At 53.5% G+C, this 21203-nt stretch overlaps 1 protein-coding gene across 2 annotated transcripts; it reads left to right on the top strand.

Annotated features, from left to right (window-relative positions):
* Positions 1 to 1833: 1833 nt before the first annotated feature.
* PTPRN (protein tyrosine phosphatase receptor type N) lies at positions 1834 to 19594 on the top strand. 2 transcript variants are annotated; one of them, XM_049768397.1, is made up of 23 exons: positions 1834 to 2004; positions 3686 to 3736; positions 3927 to 4013; positions 6126 to 6222; positions 7118 to 7373; positions 7460 to 7823; positions 8423 to 8554; positions 9216 to 9250; positions 10558 to 10832; positions 10979 to 11065; positions 11326 to 11405; positions 11559 to 11623; positions 12078 to 12296; positions 13340 to 13540; positions 13633 to 13780; positions 13915 to 13988; positions 14169 to 14246; positions 14333 to 14452; positions 15428 to 15594; positions 18058 to 18111; positions 18561 to 18625; positions 18772 to 18845; positions 18963 to 19594. In XM_049768397.1, the coding sequence occupies exons 1-23, from the start codon at positions 1887 to 1889 to the stop codon at positions 19032 to 19034; spliced, it is 2919 nt and encodes a 972-aa protein (XP_049624354.1). In that variant the 5' UTR covers positions 1834 to 1886; the 3' UTR covers positions 19035 to 19594. The 2 variants fall into 2 exon arrangements, with proteins under 2 accessions (XP_049624354.1, XP_049624353.1); XM_049768396.1 differs by having other exon boundaries at positions 1835 to 2004; positions 3927 to 4040.
* The last annotated feature ends 1609 nt before the right edge of the window (positions 19595 to 21203 follow it).

The following is a 21203-nucleotide window of genomic DNA, read 5'->3' on the forward strand; positions in this document are numbered from 1 at the left end:
GTTCAATCTCAGGCACTTCATATGGTCCCTGAGCCTGTTAGGAGTGATGTCTGAGTGCAGAGGCAGGAATAAGTCCTGAAACTGTGCTCAGGTCGTACTCCTAGCTCTGTGCTCAGAATTTATGATTAGGGAATAGTAAGTTTTATGAGATGTGGATCAGTTTGGTCAGGGACAACTATCCTTATATTTTAGAGCAGTGGTGGGCAACCTTTTATTTTCTTTCTTTCTTTTTTTTTTTTTTTTTTTTTTTTTTTTTGGTTTTTGGGTCACACCCGGCAGTGCTCAGGGGTTACTCCTGGCTGCCTGCTCAGAAATAGCTCCTGGCAGGCACGGGGGACCATATGGGACACCGGGATTCGAACCAACCACCTTTGGTCCTGGATCGGCTGCTTGCAAGGCAAATGCCGCTGTGCTATCTCTCCGGGCCCACAACCTTTTATTTTCAACTGAGCCAAATCTCGCCAAAACCACGATTGAAATTTATTTTGAGACACACAGGGCGCGCACTGACAGAGGCGAGGAGCAGAGTCCTGACTCCTGGAGTGGTCACCCGGCACACAAAAGAGCCGCATTCAAAAGTGGAAAGAGCCGCATGTAGCTCGTGAGCAGCGGCTTGCCCACCACTGTTTCAGAGGCACATGTTGAAATAATCATGGGGGTTATGCTACCTATTGCTTGCTTTTAAACACTAAAAGGAAGAAGATGGCACAAATTTACATTTACATGAGTATATAATGCGCATTACTATTTCTTGTGTGTCTTGTTTTGACTCCCCCACCCTTGGAAAGGCAAAAGAATCAAGTGAGCAGATTGAAAAGTGATCAGATTTGGGGCCGGAGAGATAGCATGGAGGTAACGCGTTTACCTTGCATCCAGAAGGCCGGTGGTTTGAATCCCGGCATCCCATATGGTCCCTCGAGCCTGCCAGGAGCGATTTCTGAGCACAGAGCCAGGAGTAACCCCTGAGAGCTGCCGGGTGTGACCAAAAACAAACAAACAAACAAACAAAAAGTGATCAGATTTGAAATTTTATGGGAGCAGAAGAATGGAAACAAAATGTCAGTTGGATGAGCAGCTGCCCTTATGGAACTAAGGTCCAGACAGGCTGGTGAGTATGGAAAGAGGCGAGTGGTAGGAAGGGGGAAAGGAGGTTCTAGGTGAAGAACTAAGGTACACCGTCCAGCACTGACCTTGCACTAGTGCAGTCTCTGTTGAGAATTCCACACTAGTTCAACTCCTGACTCTCAAAAACTGGGGTGGTAGTTAGTTTCCCAGAGCTGAAAATTGGCACGCAGAGGAACATAACAACTGGCCCAGACTTAGACCCCTGGTTGGTGGCATTACCAGACCTGGAATGGAGGCGAGCACCCCTAACAATTGTTGCTCTCTAGGGGGGGCTGTTCGTGGACATATTTACTGTCCTGTTTACCTGCGTTAGCCTTCTTGGAGAGAACTGTGTTGATCCCGCTCTTTCCTAGCATCCCCACTCAACTGTCATTCTTTCCTCCAGTCTAGTAGAGGCGGGTGTCCACCTCTACCTTCTCTCTTGGAGAAGAGTTTGCGTCAATCAGGGGTGTGAAGCCAAGTGGGAATTCTAGGGAGGCGCCTACTACTTGGCGAAGACGCGCAGGGGGTGCGTGGGTTCCCCCGTAAGTGAAGCTCTGACGCCATCGATGACGCAAATTTGAGTCAGAGCAGCGGGTGGGGGGCGTCGTCGGTGCCCGGCCCGGGTTGGCCGAGCTGTCCGAGAGGCGTGGACACCCCACCTCGACGATGGGCGGGGAGCAGAGGGGACCCCGCCCCGGCCCCGCCTCGGCCCCGCCGGTTGCAGCTGGAGACGCGGCAGCACCCGCAGGCGAGCGGGCGAGCGCGCAGAGCGCAGAAGAATGAGGCGGCCAAGGAGGCCTCCCGGGGGGCCCGGGGGATCCGGCGGTCTCCGGACGCTCCTCTGTCTCCTGCTGCTGAGTAGCCGCCCGGACGGCTGCAGCGCCGTGAGCGCTCACGGTCAGGAGGAAACGGGGTGTCGGGTGCGGGAGCATAACTCGGAGGGGGTGGGGTGGAGAAGTGTCACGAGGGAAGGGAAGGCGCGCAGGGGAGTCTTGAGTGTGGGATCGGGTTCGGGGGAGCTCTGGGCGGTGAGGAAGAGGAGAGGCAAGAGGCGTCGGCCTGGAGGTGGGGCTGGAAGGACGGGGGCGGGACCCAAGGGGAAGAGGGGGGCTCTGGGAGGAGAAACGCAGGTGATGAGGGGCCCAGAGAATCAGAGAATCAGAGGAGGGGGTTCCGGATCCCCCAGGGCCTCAAGAAGCAGGGGGCATAGGCGCAGAGGGATGGGGAGACGGCTAGGGACTGAGGGTGGTGGGAGACAGATTGATCTCTAAGCAGGAGTGTGAGCTGTGAATATTGGGGTGAGGAGTCCCCTCAATTCAGTGCATAATCAGGCCTCGAAAGAGAGGACCAGGCTTTTCGTTTTAGAACTAGCGAGGCCGATGGCTGAGATCTGTCTGAAGATCGAAGACTGGGTGATGGGGGAGGCCCCAGCGGGGACAGGGTAGGGGTGAGGGGGAGAGAGTCCCTCTCGACCCCCCTCCCCACTGCCAGGCCAGTCGCTGACTCACGTCTGAGCGGACCGAGACTCTCGGAGCTGACTCACGGGCCGAGGGAGGGGAGAAGGGGGCGCGCGGGGGAAGGGGCGCAGCCCTGCCTGCCGTCTGGCGCCCTCCATCCCTTACCCATCCCCCGCCCCGGCCCCCTGGAAGCCAATCCGGGGTGCTTCCTGTGCTGCAGTGGGCTGGTAACGTGAGGGCTGGAGCAGTGAAGGGCTTTAGGGCTGCCTTCCCCGCCCACCAACCACCACCATCACTGCTCTCCGGGAAAGCGTCCACAGCTCCAGATGTGTGCTTCAGCACCATGGACAGCGCTCGCCGTCCTGGCCCAACTGGAGCCCGCAATGTCGAATCCCTCCCATCCCTGCCGCGACCCCTATCCCACACGAAGGGATCCCATCTCTTCTGTGGGCAAGGGCGTTGCATTTAGGAGATTTAGTAAGGATAGTCTCTCCTGCCTCCGAATTTGGCCCAGACTGCCCGAAAGCCATGCACCGAGAAGTGTATGCCCCTCCATCATCACTGTCTCCTCGCAAGCAAGACTTATTTGTAACCGACTTCAAAAGAAAGGGCCAGACTCGTAGATCCTTGCCTGCTCTAAGCCCAGCTTTGGAGCTTTACCTACTTTACGGATTCCTGGTCTTCAAGGGGCAGGGATACAGCTCAGTGAATGAACACCTGAGCGAGATCCTGGATTCCAGCCCCTGTACTAGGGTTGTGGGGTAGAGGAGAGCATTCTAGGCCTCTTTCCACTTCTCCTGATTTAAAATCTTCTTTAGAACTGGATAATGAGAGAAAATGGGTCCCGGAGAGCTAGAACAGCAGGTAGAACATTTGCCATGCATGAGGCCCATCTGAGTTCAAGTCTTAGCACCATGCCCAGCCCCCCCCCCCAAGCAGGTTTGAGCTTAGTGTGATGTCTGAGTAATTCCTGAGTGATCTCTGAGTCTATAGCCAGGAGTAAGCAGAGGCTTACCTTGTGATGTATCCCACAAAGAATGAACCCTTTTGCTTCCATGTCTCCCTCCTGTCGCCCCTGGATGCTGCATGCATGGCTGAGCCTCTCGCTGTCGCCTCTGCAGGCTGTCTGTTCGACCGCAGACTTTGCTCCCACTTTGAAGTCTGCATTCAGGGTGAGTGAGGCCCAAGCATAGTTGGGAGCTGGGGCTTCAACTAAACTGAGAGAAGCCCAGAAGGGAGAGACGGCACTTGGCTTGAGGAGAAGGGGGATGGGCCTGAAGGAACCAGGTGAGGAGATAGGGAGCACACCCAGGGGCCGCCTCCTGTCCACACCACCTGCTGACCCTACTTTTGTGCTCCTAGATGGTTTGTTTGGACAGTGCCAGGTGGGAGTGGGGCAGGTCCGGCCCCTTTTGCAAGTCACCTCTCCTGTTCTTCAGCGCTTACAAGGTGTGCTCCGACAGCTTATGTCCCAAGGTGAGGTCTAAGTGCACTGGGACCAATCCCAAAACTGGTCAAACGTGGTGGGGGGAGGCACCTGACTCAATGGCTCCTTATCGTGGAACATTCCAGTCACACCCACTTCTGGAGCCTTGTCTTCACAGACATTGCTGGAGAAGGGGGCAAGACAGGAGGTGAGTGAAGTTCTTGAAATGTTCACACAGACTTTCTGGAATGATCCAGATGCTTCTAGAAGAAGCCACTGAAGAGACTAGCATTCATCTCTTTAGGACAAACCACTTCTCTGAAATGGTCTGAGTGCTCCAGATCCATAAACTCAGTTGACAGAACAGTTCACATATTCAGTTTACTCATTTAAGAAGTATTTTCTGGGGCCAGAGTGATAGCATAGTGGCATGGCGTTTGCCTTGCACGTGGCCAACCTGGAATGAACTGAGTTTGATCCCCAGCATCCCATATGGTCCCCTGAGCCTGCCAGGAGCAATTTCTGAGTGCAAAGCCAGGAGTAACCCCTGAGAACTTCTGGGTGTGACCCAAAAACCAGAAGAAGAAGAAGAAGAAGAAGAAGAAGAAGAAGAAGAAGAAGAAGAAGAAGAAGAAGAAGAAGAAGAAGAAGAAGAAGAAAGAAGTATTTGCAAATTTATTGCTGTGCATTGAGCAGTTTGAGGTTCTTTGAGTGTATTAGGGAATAAAACAGATATAGAGATTTGCCTCTGAGGGATTACCATTGGGAGGAAATATACTATATAAGCTGGAAAACATAAAGTAGCTATAAGGTGTAGGGGCTTTATGTGAGGTTCACAGACAAATATTACAAATCAGAAATGAGAATGACTGGTAATCAAGTGCTTAAAAGAAAACTTATTGAGACTGAAATTTGAACAGACATCAAATAGGTGAAAGTGTTTCTCTAGAGGATATCTGGGGGATGAGCATCTCAAGCCAAATACAAGTTTAGAACAAAGGTCCTAAGGCAGGAACTGGAACCATAATACAGTGGATAGGGCACTTGCCTTGCTTACAAATGTCCCAGGATCAATCCTCTGCATCTCATATGCCCTCCTTAATCTGCCAGGAGTGATCCCTACATGTAGAGCCAAGAGTAAGCCTACAGCACCACCAGACGTGAAGAAACATAAAAGAAAACACCTAAACCCCAAAAAGTCTTAAAGCAGGAGCATGAGTTGGATGAACAGCACAGGGAGCACTTCTGTGCTATAAAAGAGTTATGGGGAGGAAGAGTAGAAGTTGTAGTAGAAACAGGTGATGGGAGAAGGGATTTGAGTGTTCATAGAGCCTGAGAAATGGTAAGAAAATGATCATGGGTTTTACTCAGAATCTCAGGGGCCTATGCACATAGATGCAATTTTCCCCTTATACATAAGGATAATTTTGCTTATTTATTTGGGGGACACACCCAGTGATGCTCAGCATTTATTCCTGGTTCTATATTAATGGATCACTCCTGGGCTTGGGGGACCATTGGGATCCTGGGATTGGACCTTGGGTGGCCACATGGAAGTCAAACACACTCCCCACTGTATTATTTCTCCATCCCCTAAGGGGATCATTCTTTGATGCTGGGTTGAGAATAGAACATAGAGAGTCATTGATAGAAGCAGAGAGGCCATTAAAAGCCTCTACAACTCCTGTAAGAGATGAATGCAGCTGGGTAGATGCCGAAAGGGCAAGGAGCTTGCCCTAAGCACCACTGGGTGTGGCCCCAAAACAAAACAAAAACATAAATGGTGCTGGGATCAAAGCCAGGTTGGCACATACAAGACAAGTACCCTGCCCACTGTACTGTCTCTCTAGCCCCTACCAGGACAATCTTAAGAAGAATTGACCCCATTCTCCAGAGGAGAGCATTGAGTCACAGGCTCAACTGCTGCCCCAGGATCACACACTTAGTGGAACTTGACTTAAACCCACCCTAATTGGCAGTAAAGGCACACTCACCGCCCAGGATGCACCTCAAGTTTTAAGAAGAGAGCTCAGTTACTCACCAGACCCATACCACTGGGCAAAGCTGGGCCTCACTTGCCCCATATCCAAACCCTGGGATGCTTCAGGCCAACCCCTTCTCCTGTCCCCTGGCAGGACTGTCCTGGCACGATGCCCTCACCCAGCATGTGATCTCCCAGGAGATGGAGCGCATCCCCCGCCTGCACCCTGCAGAGCCCCACCCACCGGACAGGTAGGCATGTTTGCAAGTAGTGCCCTGCCAGGCTGGTGGGGCTGCGGGTTTCTTGAGGTACAGAGTTGGAAGGCAAGGGGTCATCTAGTTTAGTTGAGAGGCTCCAGAGTCATGGGCAGTTGAGAGTGTTGGTGTAACTAACATGTACACAGATTAGCCAAGGTGCCTTTTTGTTTGCTTTTGTTTTGTTGTTGAACCACACTTGGCAATGCTCAGAGGTTGCTCCTGGCTCTGCACTCAGGAATCACTCCTGATGGATTCAGGGCCCAGGGGACCCTATGGGATGCCGGTGATGGAATCCCAGTTGGTCACGTGCAAGGCAAATGCCCTACCCGCTGTACTCTGGCCTGACCCTGGATTTTTTTTTTTTAAGATTTTAATGATCCCAATAAACTTGAACATGGGATTTATGATTTTAAAACATAATTGATTTGTCATTCTAAAAAGAAGTCTTTGAGGATCCTGGGACTTTGGGCAAGAAGAAGGCAGGAGTAGGAAGGGATTTGGTGGGGGGGGGTAACTGGTTGATAATGTTGATGAAGCGTGTTAGAAGATAAAATATAGTCTTGGTCAGCCAGGTGTGGGACGTGCTCCTGGAGCAACGGGCATAGCTCAGCTAGAGGGGTCCTGGCTGCCTTTCTCTACTTTCGTTCCTCCTTTGCACACCCTGTCCCTCCACGCCCTTTGCTCACCTCTGCAGCTGTAGTTCAGAGACCCAGACCTGCTTTATGGGGCCCCTGATCTTAGCCAGGGACCTCTTTTCTTAGCTCAGGCAGACTCCTGCGTCTGGTCCTCAGAGGCAGTGCTAGCCTCTGCCACATGCAGTCCACCCCGGGGGACGCGTGCACGCGCACACACGCGAGTGCACGCGCGCACGCACTTTGCTTCCTCTCAGATCTGGCTTGGTGCCCCGGAGACCTGGTCCCGCACTGCTTATGCAGGGTGTCCCCACGGGCTCCGCCCCTGCCGCCCAGCACCGGCCTTCTCGGCCTCCTGCGGGCAGGGACGGCGCTGGGGCGGGGTCCCCCCTTGCTCCTCTGCCTGCTGAGCTGCTGCCCCCTCTCTTGGAGCACCTGCTGCTGCCTCCGCAGCCCCCGCACCCTGCCCTGAGTTACGAACCCGCCCTGCTGCAACCTTACCTGTTCCATCAGGTGAGCTCTAGACTCTGCTCCCCATCGCGCCCCAGAGCCCCCAATCTTGTCCCCCTGCTCTGACCCAAATCTTTGCTTTCCCACAGTTTGCCTCCCGCGATGGCGCCCCAGGTGCAGAGAGCCCCCCTGGGATGACGGGTGCTGGCCCCCTGCCCAAGGCTGAGCCCCCAGCCCTCTTCAGCAGGACTGCCCCCAAGGGCGTATTTGGGGCTCACCCTGCTCACTCCTATGGGGACCCTCCAGGGCCTTCGCCTGCTCAGCTCTTCCAGGACTCGCGGCTGCTGTATCTGACCCAGGACCGGCCAGTATCTGGCAGGACTAGGGCACCCAGGCCACCAGAAACAGGGGGTCCTGGGGGCAGCAGCCTGACAGGGGACCCTGCAGAGAGTTATGAGAAGGAAGGCCTAGAGGGTCGCAGGGAGACACCTCCTTCCAAGGCAGAGAAGTCAGGTAACAGACACCCCCATCATCATCATCATCACCTCAGCCTGTAGGGGACCCCTTCCCAATTGTCCATGCATTTGTTTATTGGTCCTTATACACATTCAACCCTGAACTACTAATATCTCCAGAAGCCCTGATTGCTCTGGACACCACTCAAGCAGTGGGGTGCTGTGGGGATGGGGTGGCAATCCTCATCTCTGGATGGAAAAGTTTGACCTCAGCCCCAGGAAGTACTTTCCCCAAAAGAGAGGAAAGAGATTGCATCAGAGAAACTATTAGGGGCCAGAATCATAGACAGGGTCGGTTAAGACACTTGCCCGTCCTGCTTCAACCCCTGGCACCCCATAGGGTCCCTTGAGCACTGTCAGGAATGACCCCTGGACAGCAAAGTCAGGAGTTAAGTCCTGACTGAGCACAGCCAGGTGTGGCTCCTAAACCAAAAAAAGGACCCAAAAAATAGATCAAGCAGATGAACCAAAGAGAGGCAAAAATCTTCATGCCTCGGCAGGGCAGCTCCCCAGCTCTGCTCCTGGCTTCCTGCCAGTGCATTCCCCCACCCCCAGCCTGACTCCCCACCGCCCTGAGCTCTGTCTGGCTCCCAGCAGACTCGACACCGCAGAGGCTGGCAACCCTGCTGGCGGGCTATGGCGTGGAGCTGCGGCAGCTGAGCCCCGAGCAGCTGTCCACACTCTCCACTCTGCTGCAGCTGCTGCCCAGGGCCCCGGGCCAGAACCCGGGTGAGTGACTCTCTGGCGACCCCCAGCTGCACCAGGCCACTTCTTGCCCCTCCTCTTAAGAGTGTGAGGAAAGCCCAGAAGGGGAAGGAAGGGTCAGGATCCAGGGAGTGGAGATCTGTGGAGGGCTCTGTGTGAGCTGAAGCCTGTGAGCTGGAAATGGGCTGAATTGGAAAGAGGCAAGAGGCGGGGTAAGCGGGATCAAGGGGTACCCACCGGGGAAGGGCGAAGGTGCGAAGGTTGGGGCTCAGGCTAGAGCCGGAAGGTGGAACTCTTTTAGGGGCGTAACCAATCTCTAGGGAGACGCCCATAATGGACGGGCACTGGGAGAAATAATAAAGGGATTCTAGGACCAGGGGAAATTACTAACTCACAGAGCTGGAGCTTAGTGAATGCCAGAGCCCGGGCTTCCATCCAGGGATTCTCAGCACTGCATCTGTGGCATTGGGCAGGGGAGGAGTTGAAACAATGAATGATAAGGACATAGGGGACTGGGTTTAGGGTGGGATCAAAGACAGGAACTTGGCCCCTCTGCCAAGAGAGGTCAAAGCCAGGACCCAGGCCCTTTATTTCTCTTGCCTTGCACTGTACTATTTCTCTGGCCTGTACTATTTCTCTTGGCCTTAGCCCTGTGCCCAGAGTCTTGTGTTTCCTATCTCTGCAGGAGGGGCTGTAAATGTTGGTGTTGATATCAAGAAAGTGAGTACCTTCTCTTCCCTGCCCCCTGGCTGAGGTTTATTTATTAATGATTCATCTTTGCCCCTCCCTTCCTGTGCTCCTACTTGGGTAGAGATGCTTGCCTGGGTCAGAGTCCATGTGTGAGAGCTCACATATTTTCTTAGTGGCAGAGCAGGGGTAAAGAGGGGACATATACTGCACTAGTTGTGGCACTCACACCACCTGTGTGCCTGGGATTGCACCTATACCTGGCCACAGGAGTCCTGGAGAGCTGTCAGGACTGCACTTGGCACACATGGGCATCCCCGGGGATCAAACCTCCCGCCTCATACTCGCAATATAAGTGCTTTTGCTGCTGAGCCAGCCCTAAGGTTCCCTTTGCCAAAGGGTGAGCCTCAGTATCATGACCTGGTTTGTTTATGTTCCACCTCCTTGTTTGGGGGACCCACACTTAGAGGTTTCACATCTTCAACTCAGGGCTCTCTGGAAGCTGGCAGCAGAGCTGGGTCTAGAAGCTGGAATTTTCCAGTGCCTGCTTTTTCAAAACAGTCATATCGGATCCCCGGCAAAAGGGATATGGTGGGGGAACAGATGAGCAGACACTCGTGCCCATCCAGAAACTTGGGAAGCTCTGTTGTACATGTTGGGGTTCATAGATGTTGGGATGAAATGCCTAGACCAGGGAGTAAGCTCAAGAAGCTGACCACAGGCCTTGCCTGCTGGAGGCCCAGGCTTCACCCTTGCACTGTCTGGTCCTCCAAACACCACCAGGAATGACTGCAAAGCATCCAGAAGTAGCCCCTGAGTACTACCAAGTATGGCCTCCCCAAAATGCTAACCCTATGGGGTCAGAGCAATAGTACAGTGAGTAGGGTGTTCGCCTTGCACATTCAACTTGAGTTTTATTCTCAGCATCCCACAAACCATCCCTGATGGTTCCTGGATAGCATCAGGCATGATTTCTGAGTGCAGAAACAGGAGTAAGCCCTGAGCACAGCCGGGTATGGCCTAAAACAAACAAAACTTTCCTGCAAAAACTTTCCAACATCACTTTCCTGCAAAAATGCTGCTCAGCCTAGGCACATCCTATGGATTCTTACTGAACAAGTGTCACCCTTCTTTCAACACTCATCCCTTCATTTACCCATGCAGCTCATAATTCTGGGCACTTTTTCTGTGCCCAATACTGCCGAGGATTCCAAGGACATAGAAGCGAGTATTGAGCATTGGGTTCTGAGCACTTCTGAATCCAAACTATCAACCCCTACCCCGCCTGTCACTCTTCTCGTCACTGTCCAGATACCACCACTTTCCTCTCTTCCAAACAGATGATGGAGGAGCAGGTGCAGGGGGGAGACACAGCAGAACCTTCACCCCCCACACCCTCCTTATCAGGGTACCCCACTACCAGCCCCACCTCCCCTAAAACCCAGCAAGTTTTGAGCCCTGGATCTTCTGAGTATCCCAAAACTGCTGCTCCTACTGCCACACCCATTCTGCTGGAGAAAAAAAGTCCACTGGGCCAGAGCCAAACACTGGAGGAGCAGCGGCCACCAGCCCAGACACCTACCGAGGAGTACGGCTACATTGTCACCAATCAGAAGTAAGGGTGCCTCCATGGCCACCTGGGCAGAAACATCACAGAAATCCAGACACAGAGTAACTTGGTGGGGTGTGCTATTCTGCATGCAAGAAGTGGCCTGTTTCCTAAAAGTGGCCAAGTGTCCCCCTCTCTGCAACCCCCTACAGGCCCCTGAGTCTGGCTGCAGGAGTGAAACTGTTGGAGATACTGGCAGAGCACGTACACTTGTCTCCCAGTCACTTCATCAACATCAGGTGGTGCTAGGAGCAGGGAGGTGGCTGGAGGGGTGCAGGGCAGGAGGGGAAGGAGCCAGGGTGGGCTGAAATGCTCCAGTTCCAGCCCTCCCTACCTGTTCTGACACTTGCATGACCTTCCCGGTGTCCAGTGCCTCCGTTGGCATATGGTTGGTTGCTGTCTGCTCTGTAGTGGGCTGTAACAGGCCAGGGTGGAGCTGCTATGTCTCAGAGCCTGGACTCAGGCTGGATGAGGCAGTAATCTCTCTACTTTTTGGCAGTGTGGTGGGTCCAGCCCTCACCTTCCGCATCCGGCACAACGAACAAAACCTGTCTCTGGCGGACATAACCCAACAAGCTGGTAAATACCACCTAGTCCCAGCCCCAGCCCCAAACAGAGACCCTCCCTCAGGCCTGAGACTGCTGCTGCTGCCCTTGAAACAGTCCCCTAGGCCTGCCACCTGCCATGCCGTGATTCAGGGCTGGAAAGAACTTCACTTCTGTCGCCTTGCAGGGCTGGTGAAGTCCGAACTGGAAACACAGACTGGCCTGCAGATCTTGCAGACAGGAATGGGACAGGTATGTGTGTGTACGGGATAAACAAAGTCCCTGAAGGCTTACATGGCCCAGGGAAGATGGAGCACATTTGGAAGCAGGCCCCAGAACATTCTATACCTGGCCAGCACCCCTGCAGTTTCCCTATTACCAGTAGATGGCGCCAGTAGCTCATCTTCTCTGCTGGAGCTCCTAGAATTCAATATATGCTTCTAGAATTCATGATTCCTTGGGTTCCGCCTACACATCTTTGTGCATATTTTTAAATGCAAATCTTCTGGTGTGGGTAATCCACTAAGTCCCCAGCACTGGAATGGGGTTACCTTGGTACCTTACAGGGACCAGTGTCTCTGTGTTTCCATGGCCCGCCTTCCCAGTTTTGCCTGGGAGGTCCAGCAGGGAGTGTGGCAGGTGATAAGTATGAGGGATACGCCCTCCCCGGAAATATCCCCTTTTTATTCTAACCTTGTTCCTATAGAGGGAGGAGGCAGCCGCTGACCTTCCCCGGCCCGCCCGCAGCACCTCTCCCCTGCGCTCCATATTGCTCACTTTGGTGGCCCTGGCTGGTGTGGCTGGGCTGCTGGTGGCCCTGGCTGTGGCTCTCTGCATGCGGCACCATGCGAGGCAGCGGGACAAGGAGCGCCTGGCAGCCCTGGGTCCCGAGGGGGCACAGGGGGACACTACCTTTGAATATCAGGTATGTAAACTCAGAAGCTTGACTGGAAAGTGGAGCCCGTGAGGTGAGGGCTCTTGAGAGTTGAAGGCTCTCCCCAGGCAGCTGCTTGAGTCTGAGAGGGAGATTGTCAGGGCATGCTGATGGAAGGAGGGATGGGGTACAGGTTGTTTTGAAGGTTCTTTCCAGTGCTATGGCTCTGGGCTTCTTAAATTCCTTTCCAGTACTGGAGACAGTCCAGCCCCCCACCAAGCAGAGAAAACCCTAAATAGACAAGGGACAGGCTGGAGCGATAACAACAATACAGTAGTTAGGGTGCTTGCCTTTCAGGCGATAAACCCAGGTTCCAGCATCTCATACAGTGCTCTTAGCAGCCAGGAGTAATCAATGAGAACAGAGCCAGAAGTAATCGTGGAGTCCCACTGTGTATAGCCAAAAATAAATAAATAAATACATAAATAAAACAAGAAGGAAAAAGTTGGACCAGAGAAATAGCACAGAGATTAAGGCGCCTCTTGCACATGGCTCACAGTGGTTTGAACCCAACATTGCACTGCCAGGAGTGATCCCTGAACTCGGAGTCAGGAATGAGCCCTGAGCACAGATTCCAGAGTCACCCCTAAGCACAGAGCCAGAAAACCCCTGAGCACAAAGCCAGGAGTGAGCCCTGAGCAGAGTCGGGAGTAAGTCCTGAGAGTCACTTCCTGGTGTGACCCTAACAGTCTCCTCTACCCCGCAAAAAAAAAAAAAAAAAAAAAGCTGCTGTCCTGGAGATGGGGTTGTTTTTCTTTGTGTTTTTGTTTGTTTGTTTGTTTGTTTTGGGATCACACCCGGCAGCGCTCAGGGGTTTCTCCTGGTTCTATGCTCAGAAATTGCTCCTGGCAGGCTCAGGGGACCATATGGGATGCCGGGATTCGAACCACTGTCCTTCTGCATGCAAGGCAAACACCCTACCTCCATGCTATCTCTCCGGCCCTGATGGGGTTGTTTTGAACTGCATCTGAGGGTAGAGGGGCCCTGTGAAAAGGCTTCAGAAGAGCCTGGAGTGACCCCTCCACCCCGCGCAGGATCTGTGTCGCCAGCACATGGCCACCAAGTCCCTGTTCACACGCACGGAGGCCCCGCCAGAGCCCTCCCGCGTCAGCAGCGTGTCATCGCAGTTCAGCGATGCGGCGCAGGCCAGCCCCAGCTCACACAGCAGCACCCCGTCCTGGTGCGAGGAGCCGGCTCAGGCCAACATGGACATCTCCACGGGCCACATGATTCTGGTCAGGCCCAGCCCTGGGGTGGGGGTGGTGGTCGGGGACCACCCTGCTGCACCCAGCAGCTGACAGAGCCTATGTGGCGTCCCCCCCCGCAGGCCTACATGGAGGACCATCTGCGCAACCGGGACCGCCTTGCCAAGGAGTGGCAGGCCTTATGCGCCTATCAGGCCGAGCCCAACGCCTGTGCCACTGCCCAAGGGGAGAGTAACATCAAAAAGAATCGCCATCCCGACTTTCTGCCCTGTGAGTAAGCGCTGATGTGCTCTGGCTCCCATCTCTACTGGCAACTCTGAAGCCTTGGGGTGTAAGGGGGGGTGTCGGAGAGGGCTTGGAGACAGCCCCAGCAGGATCCCAGTGTGACCACAGGTTTCGTACAGATGACCATGCTCGTGTCAAACTGAAGGTGGAGGGCAGCCCTTCCCGAAGCGATTACATCAACGCCAGCCCCATTGTGAGTGCTTCCAGGCCCCCCATCCCATGCTGAGCCCCTAAACACCATGCTCCAGACCACCCCACCCCTCCACTCCAGGAGCAGGGCCTGACTACATGCAGGGAAAGGGGAGTTTGACAGGGTCTGGCCCTGGCCCTCTGTGATAGCATCTCTTCTTGATGGACCTGATCTGCCCCCTAGATTGAGCACGACCCCCGGATGCCCGCCTACATCGCCACACAGGGCCCGCTGTCACACACCATCGCGGACTTCTGGCAGGTGGGCTCTGTGGCAAGGGCAGGTGTGATGGGGCTTTCTGGGTCCTGTGCCGGCTGCCCACTTCTCCTTCTTGGTGTCATGCCCAGATGGTGTGGGAAAGTGGCTGCAGTGTCATTGTCATGCTCACGCCGCTGGTGGAGGATGGGGTCAAACAATGTGACCGATACTGGCCGGACGAGGGCTCCTCTCTCTACCATGTGTATGAGGTAAGCAGGACCCCACAGAGGGACCATGGGAGAGGGGGCACCCATGCATGTCAAGTATATGTGGACAGCACCCTCAGGCACATGTGGGTACATACAAGCACATGGATATGTGTGTGAAGTATGTACTCTTTCACTAGAAAAGCTTTTGTAGGGACTATAAAATGACATAGTACAGTAGGTAGTGTACTTAACTTTGCACACAGCTGACCAGGGTTCTATCCCCAGCATCACCTACGGTCTCCCAAGCACTGCCAAGAGTAATTCCTGATCTCAGAGCCACGAGTAATCCCTGAGCATTGCCCAAAAACAAAAGAAAGATATAGGAATCAAAGAGAGAGAGAGAGTGTGTAGGGGCGACAGTATTTGCTTGCCTGTGAATCTTAGTTCCCAGTACTCAGTGGTCCCTGAGCACAGATCCAGGTGTGACCAAATATAAAATAAAATAAAATTCTAAAACCACCAGAGAGGCAAAATAAGTAAATAAAGGCATAAAAAGATGAGATAAGCAGCCCATGACCAAGATTAGCACCTCCTTCAGTTGATCCTGTCTTACTAGAGTAAGGATGAAACCCCTTAGGCCTGGCTGTGGCTGAAGCTGACTGAGCAGCCATTTTTCATTTGGAGAGGGAGGCCAAAGTGATAGCAAAGTGGTAGAGCATTTGTCCTGCACACAGCCGGCCTGGGTTCAATTCCTAACACCCCATATGATCCCCCGAGCCTGCCAGAAGTGATTTCTAAGCGCATAACCAGGAGTAACACCTGAGCGTCGCAGGATGTCGCCAAAAAAAATTTTTTTAAAGAAGGAAGGAGAAAATAAAAGGCCAAATAGAAATATTACAGCATTGCATTCAAGATTGTGGTGCATGTATCATCCCACTGCCCTGAGCAATATGGGACAGGGACACTGGCTGGAATGAACATGCGGGCCTGGCGCTGGCTGCAAGACTGGGAGAATTCGACCTGCCTGCTTTGCAGGTGAACCTGGTGTCGGAGCACATCTGGTGTGAGGACTTTCTGGTGCGGAGCTTCTACCTGAAGAACGTGCAGACCCAGGAGACGCGCACGCTCACGCAGTTCCACTTCCTCAGTTGGCCGGCAGAGGGCACCCCGGCGTCCACCCGGCCCCTCCTGGACTTCCGCAGGTGAGCGCCTCCCCAGGGACACTGGGGCCGGGGCGCCCCGGATCAGCGCCTCCCCCTCCAACCCCACCAGGCCTGGCCTCCACCTGCACCTTCCATGAACGACACCCCACCCACCCCCGGGACTGTCCCCGCTGTCATGCACGCGCTTCCCTGCACCTCCGCTGCAGTTGCTGCGCCCTCTGCTGCCAGTCTCCCCCTCGTGCCCTCTTTTCTCTGGCTTCTCCCCGCCCTGCAAGAAGCACTGGCCTTATTTCTAGTCCCCACTCTGCCTTCTGGGCCCCTGCCTTTCCGTCTCTCCTTTCTGTTTTCTCCTGTCCTGCTCAATCCAGGTGCTCTGGACCTGGATTACATTCAGACTTGGGGTCCAGTCTTGGGGCCCATTCTTCTCTGCTGACAAGAAGCAAGGGGCTGTCTGCTAGCCAGTGGATCAGCCTAACCTGCTTTGGTCTTTACAAGCTTCTTGCACCAAGACACACCTGCAGAATCCAGATTCCACATGCCATGTTTTCCCGGTTTTATTTATTGTCTCCTCTTTACCTCTCACCCTTTCTTTACCCTCTGCCTCTTTCCCTCTATTTCCTTCTTCTTCTTTTTTTTTTTTTTTTTTTTTTTTTTGGTGGTGGTTGTTTTGGGCCACACCCAATGATGCTCAGGGATTACTCCTGGCTATGCGCTCAGAAATTGCTCCTGGCTGGGGGGGGGGACCATATGGGACGCCAGGGATTGAACCCAGGTCCATCCTGGGTCAGCTGCGTGCAAGGCAAACACCCTACCGCTGTGCTATCGTTCTGGCCCCCTTTTTTTTTTTTTTTTTTTTTGGTTTTTGGGCCACACCCAGCGGTGCTCAGGGGTTACTCCTGGCTGTCTGCTCAGAAATAGCTCCTGGCAGGCACGGGGGACCATATGGGACACCGGGATTCGAACCAACCACCTTTGGTTCTGGATCGGCTGCTTGCAGGGCAAACGCCGCTGAGCTATCTCTCCGGGCCCAGTTCTGGCCCCTCTTTCCCTCTATTTTTATCTCCTCTCTGTCCGTTCCTTTCTTTTCTCTTTCTACCCCTGTCCCCTCTAACTGCATCTCTGTCTCTTCCTGTCTCTGTCTTGCTCCCCTCCTCTCTCCATCTTTCTCTCTGCTTCCACCCACTGCCTTTCACACCCTCTGTCTCCCTCTCCTTCCTCTCCCCACCCCTGCATTTTGGGGATGCAAGGACAAGAAGGAAAACACGGCTATGCCAGGCCCCAGATACCCCAACTTTTCCCTTTCCAGACAACTGGCTGAGAAGCATGTTACCGGGTCCTGCATCTCTGCTCCCCGTCAGCTGGTCTGGGCTCTCCCAGTGCCCCAGAGGACAAAGGGGAGCAGAATTGGGAGTGGGGCTTGAATCAACAGCAGTTTCTCTTCTCTTCCTTCCTTTTATTTTGAGGGGGCTCACAAGGCTACTCCTAGTGATTCTCAGCTATCCAGGCTAGCAGCTCAGTACTAAGCCCAAAGATGTGGTGCTTACAATATAGTACAGTACTACAGTACTAGAGACTCCTGGGATAGATACCCTAGCAGTGTTCAGGGGTCTCCAACGCTGATACAGAGAACCAAACCTAGGGCCAATGCAGGCAGGGCAAATTCCCTAGCCACAGCACCCCTACACACACACACACACACACACACACACACACACACACACACACACACAGAGCAGTTTTTTTTAACATTGTGATTTACCAAGTAGTTTATAATAGAGACTTACGGCATTAAATTTTCAAACACCAATCCTACTACCAGTGTGACCTTCCCTTCACCAACATCCCCAGTTTCTCACCTACCACCATAGTCTGCCCCCTGGCAGGCACCAGCAAATTTATTGCCTAGTGTTTGTTACAAAACAAAGGCAAATGGAATGATCAAAACTTAGATCAACAGGGGTCTGTTTGAAATGGTTGTTCTATCTCTCCATGGACATGCAGCAGCTTCTAACCAGAGCCCCAGGGATTCTAAAGCAATGCTCAGGAAACGGGACCACATATGCTGCCAAGTATCAGCTACACTTAGAGCAGGGGTGTGGCCAGATGCATGCAGTTTGTCATGAAGACAGTCATGAAAAAGGCCTGAGTAGCAGTGACTGATAGCATGATTGTGCATGTGGAGGACAGTTGTGCCATTCAAGGAGTGTCTCATGGTCAGACATGGCACCCCATTCTGACCTGCATTCCCCCCCATTGTGGTGGAAAGAACTCTCAGGAGGAGCAACTGTGACTATGGTCTCCTTCAACAGATGAGAAAACCAAGTCCCAGAGAGGTCAGAGCTGCCATGACTATGAAGTGTTGGGGCTCATGGTTTTCTGGTGGCTCTTTGCACAGTAGCTCCTCCTCAGTCCCTGTCTCTCTGCATTGCTCCTCTTGCTGCTTCCCCAATGCTTGGAGCCCCAGATTGTGACCCTTGTCTGACTCCCCATTTCTTCTTTCAGGAAAGTGAACAAATGCTACAGGGGCCGTTCCTGCCCCATCATTGTGCACTGCAGGTGCGTGGGAAGACAGAAGAGCCTGGTTGGGGAGGGGATCCCCTGAACTTCACCCTCTCTCAGTTCCCCATCTCAGGACACATGCCCTCCTGTTCACCAGTGCCAGTAAACTGCAGCGCCCAAACCTTTACAACTCCCATCAGCTTCTTGCCTCACCTTCCTAAGGGGTGTGTCTGTGAGTGATGCCAAAAATATTTCCTCTCTGGCCACTAACAAGCACATCTATAGGACTGAAGCCCATCTAGGGGCTGGGAAGGACCACTCCCTTCCCTCCTGCTACCTCCCTTTGGGACTAAGCTGGATTCCTCCTTTTGGTTGTCCTTTTGCCCAAGTAACACCCCCAAGCCCCCACCCTTGTTCCAGCTCCTCCCTCATGTCCCAGTCCCCATGCTGATGTGCCCTCTCTGCTGGGTTCCCCCAACCTCGCCTGTCCCTGTCTCTGCTTTCAGCGACGGGGCAGGGCGGACAGGCACCTACGTCCTTATCGACATGGTCCTCAACCGCATGGCCAAAGGTGAGATGTGTGTGTCCCAGACCCGAAGCCCTAGAAGCCCATACAGGGGCAAAATGTAACTTCCTGTCTAGTTTTTCCCAGCCCCCAGATCTCAGGGTGCTGTCCCTCTGCATGCCCCCCTGAGCATCTCTGCACCCCAATCTCAGGAGTGAAGGAGATAGACATTGCCGCCACTCTTGAGCACGTCCGTGACCAGCGGCCAGGCCTTGTCCGCTCCAAGGTACCATGCCTGCCTCTCCTCCTGCTTCTGGATCTTCCAGGAGTGTCCTCTCCCCCCAAATCCCTTCTGGGGCAGAAGGTCAGGCCTCCCTGTGACTGCCCCATGGTCCTCCCTCAGGACCAGTTCGAATTCGCCCTGACAGCCGTGGCGGAGGAGGTGAACGCCATCCTCAAGGCGCTGCCCCAGTGATGCCCAGGACTGCCTGAGCTCCTCTCCTTGCCTCTGTAAGCACCTGTGCACCCTACCCTGGGCCCCCCAGAACAAGTCCAGCCCTTCCCAGAGGAATGTGTAAAGAAGGGGATGTAGGAGCATGGACACTCACCAGCCTCACCCCTGCGGGCACCCTGGACTGACCTGAGGTGGGGGCACACTGGCTGCTGATCTGCAGATGTAAGTCAAGGGGATCTGTCCCACTGGAGCCGTCCTCCATGAACTCCCCAGCCCGCCTCTGCCATTCTGGAAGCTGTGGTTCCCCCACCACACCTCACCCCTGCCACCCTCCAGTACAGGCAGAACCAGGTGAAGGGCTGCCACCTCCAGCCCTTCCAGCTTTTGCAATCCCTACTGCCCACTCCAAGAACCTCCACTCAACCCCTGCCCTGCCTGTCTTGTCCTCCACACTCCCCACCATGGCCCTCTCACTACATTCTGCTCAACTCTCTCCTGAGCACCATATAGAACATTTGGAGAGAAAAAAAAAATCTACTTTTGTATCCATGTGAATAAAGTGCGTGTCTGTGTGCAACTATGGCTGGGACTCCTCCACATTCTGTTCACCCTGTTCTGTCTCTCCTGCTTTTGGTCTCCAGGCTGAACCTGGACTACACAGTTTTGTCAGAGCAAATGGGAGCATGTGGTGATATAATCAATTCCCCAAAACTCATATCCAGGGACCCCAATAACACAATAAGGTTGTTCTGCAGACTGAGTCTCTCCATGGCCTGTTTAACCTGCAGGCCACACTTTCAGTGATGGCACAGAACAGGAGAGGCATATGGTGGGCAAAGTTGGGTCTCCAAACACAAGCTGCCTCTTCCCACCCCCTCTCCTTTCCTCTCCTCTGGCTTTGCTCTCAGTTGCTTCCTGTTCTCAGCCTCAGGAACCATATAATGTAAACAGGGATGGTTGGGGGTGGTTGGAACTAAGCCCTGTGCTGATTCAGACCACCCATGCTCTGCACCACTGGTGTGTGTATAATGGCTCTGAGATCAGGCACCCAGTGGTGGCCAGGGGCTCTATTGTCCCCTTCCCTCCAGGTTTTCAGAGGTTCTGAAAACCTCTGCTCTGTAGTACCCAAGGCAGCCCTTGGCAAAATTAATAGACATGGCCCAAGACAAAGGCAAGAAATGAGGAAAAAGTCTTGAGACTAGACATCCTGGGAGTTACATTCTCTTAACCCTACCAAGACTGCATCTCTGCAAATTAAAAAGTGTGGTGGTGGGTGGCCAGAGAGATAGCATAGAGGTGGACATTTGCCTTGCATGCAGGACGACAGTGGTTCAAATCCTGGCATCCCATATGGTCCCTGGAACCCACCAGGAGCAATTTCTGAGCTCATAACCAGGAGTAACCCCTGAGCGCTGCCAGGTATGACCCAAAAACCAAAAGAATTTTTAAAAATTTAAAAATTGTGGTGAGGAGAGGTGAACCGTCTGTTGTACACAGGGACTATCTCTGCCAAGACTTTGCCCCATACAAGTGACATTTTACAGGCAACCGAGGGACAAATCCACCACCTTAGAGCCTTCTAGCAGCCTGTCTCCCGAGATAGAGGCTCAAATGCCCCCCAGAGCAGCTCCAGCTGGGAGATCCAGACAAGGCCTTCTGGCTCTGGAAGGTGAAGCAAACAGCACAATCTGAGATGGTGGTGTTGAAAGCGACCACCCTGCCCAGTAAGACTTCTGTAGCTGGAAGGGCATCTGCAGGCATTTCTTGGATTGGTGGGTTCCAAAGTTCGTCTCCAAATGCACATGCAGGACATACTCCCATGTCTGCTGAGAGCACCCAGTATTAGCCCCAGACCATGCCCAGAGAGCAGAAGGTGGAGCAGTACTTCTGAATCAAGCCACAGCTAACACAGCTGAAAGATAATCTCCCACCCTCCATAGAGATTCAGCGTGACAGTAAGGGGGCCACTGAGAGTGACATGGAAGACTTGCCCCAAGAAAAAAACATAGTTAGGGACTTGGGAGGTGGCTTGACCCCATGGATAGACTGAATTGCCACAGCTGCTGGGAGAGGTAGATCTGAGTCAGGGCCCCTACTGGGAGTTAAGGAAAGGGGAAAGACCAAGGGCCACACACATTTATCACCTGCTTCTTGCTACCCAGTTACCCCTTCTCCTCATCCTCTGCATCT

Source organism: Suncus etruscus, chromosome 2, assembly GCF_024139225.1.
Source record: "Suncus etruscus isolate mSunEtr1 chromosome 2, mSunEtr1.pri.cur, whole genome shotgun sequence".
NCBI classification, from domain to species: Eukaryota; Metazoa; Chordata; class Mammalia; order Eulipotyphla; family Soricidae; genus Suncus; species Suncus etruscus.

Excerpts from the sequence above, each read along its gene's own strand:
- PTPRN (XM_049768396.1), top strand. The coding sequence starts at position 1,887 with ATGAGGCGGCCAAGGAGGCCTCCCGGGGGGCCCGGGGGATCCGGCGGT. Across the intron at positions 11,066-11,325 it reads AGTCACTTCATCAACATCAG|TGTGGTGGGTCCAGCCCTCA; the intron begins GTGGTGCTAGGA and ends ACTTTTTGGCAG. Across the intron at positions 13,989-14,168 it reads ACATCAACGCCAGCCCCATT|ATTGAGCACGACCCCCGGAT; the intron begins GTGAGTGCTTCC and ends TCTGCCCCCTAG.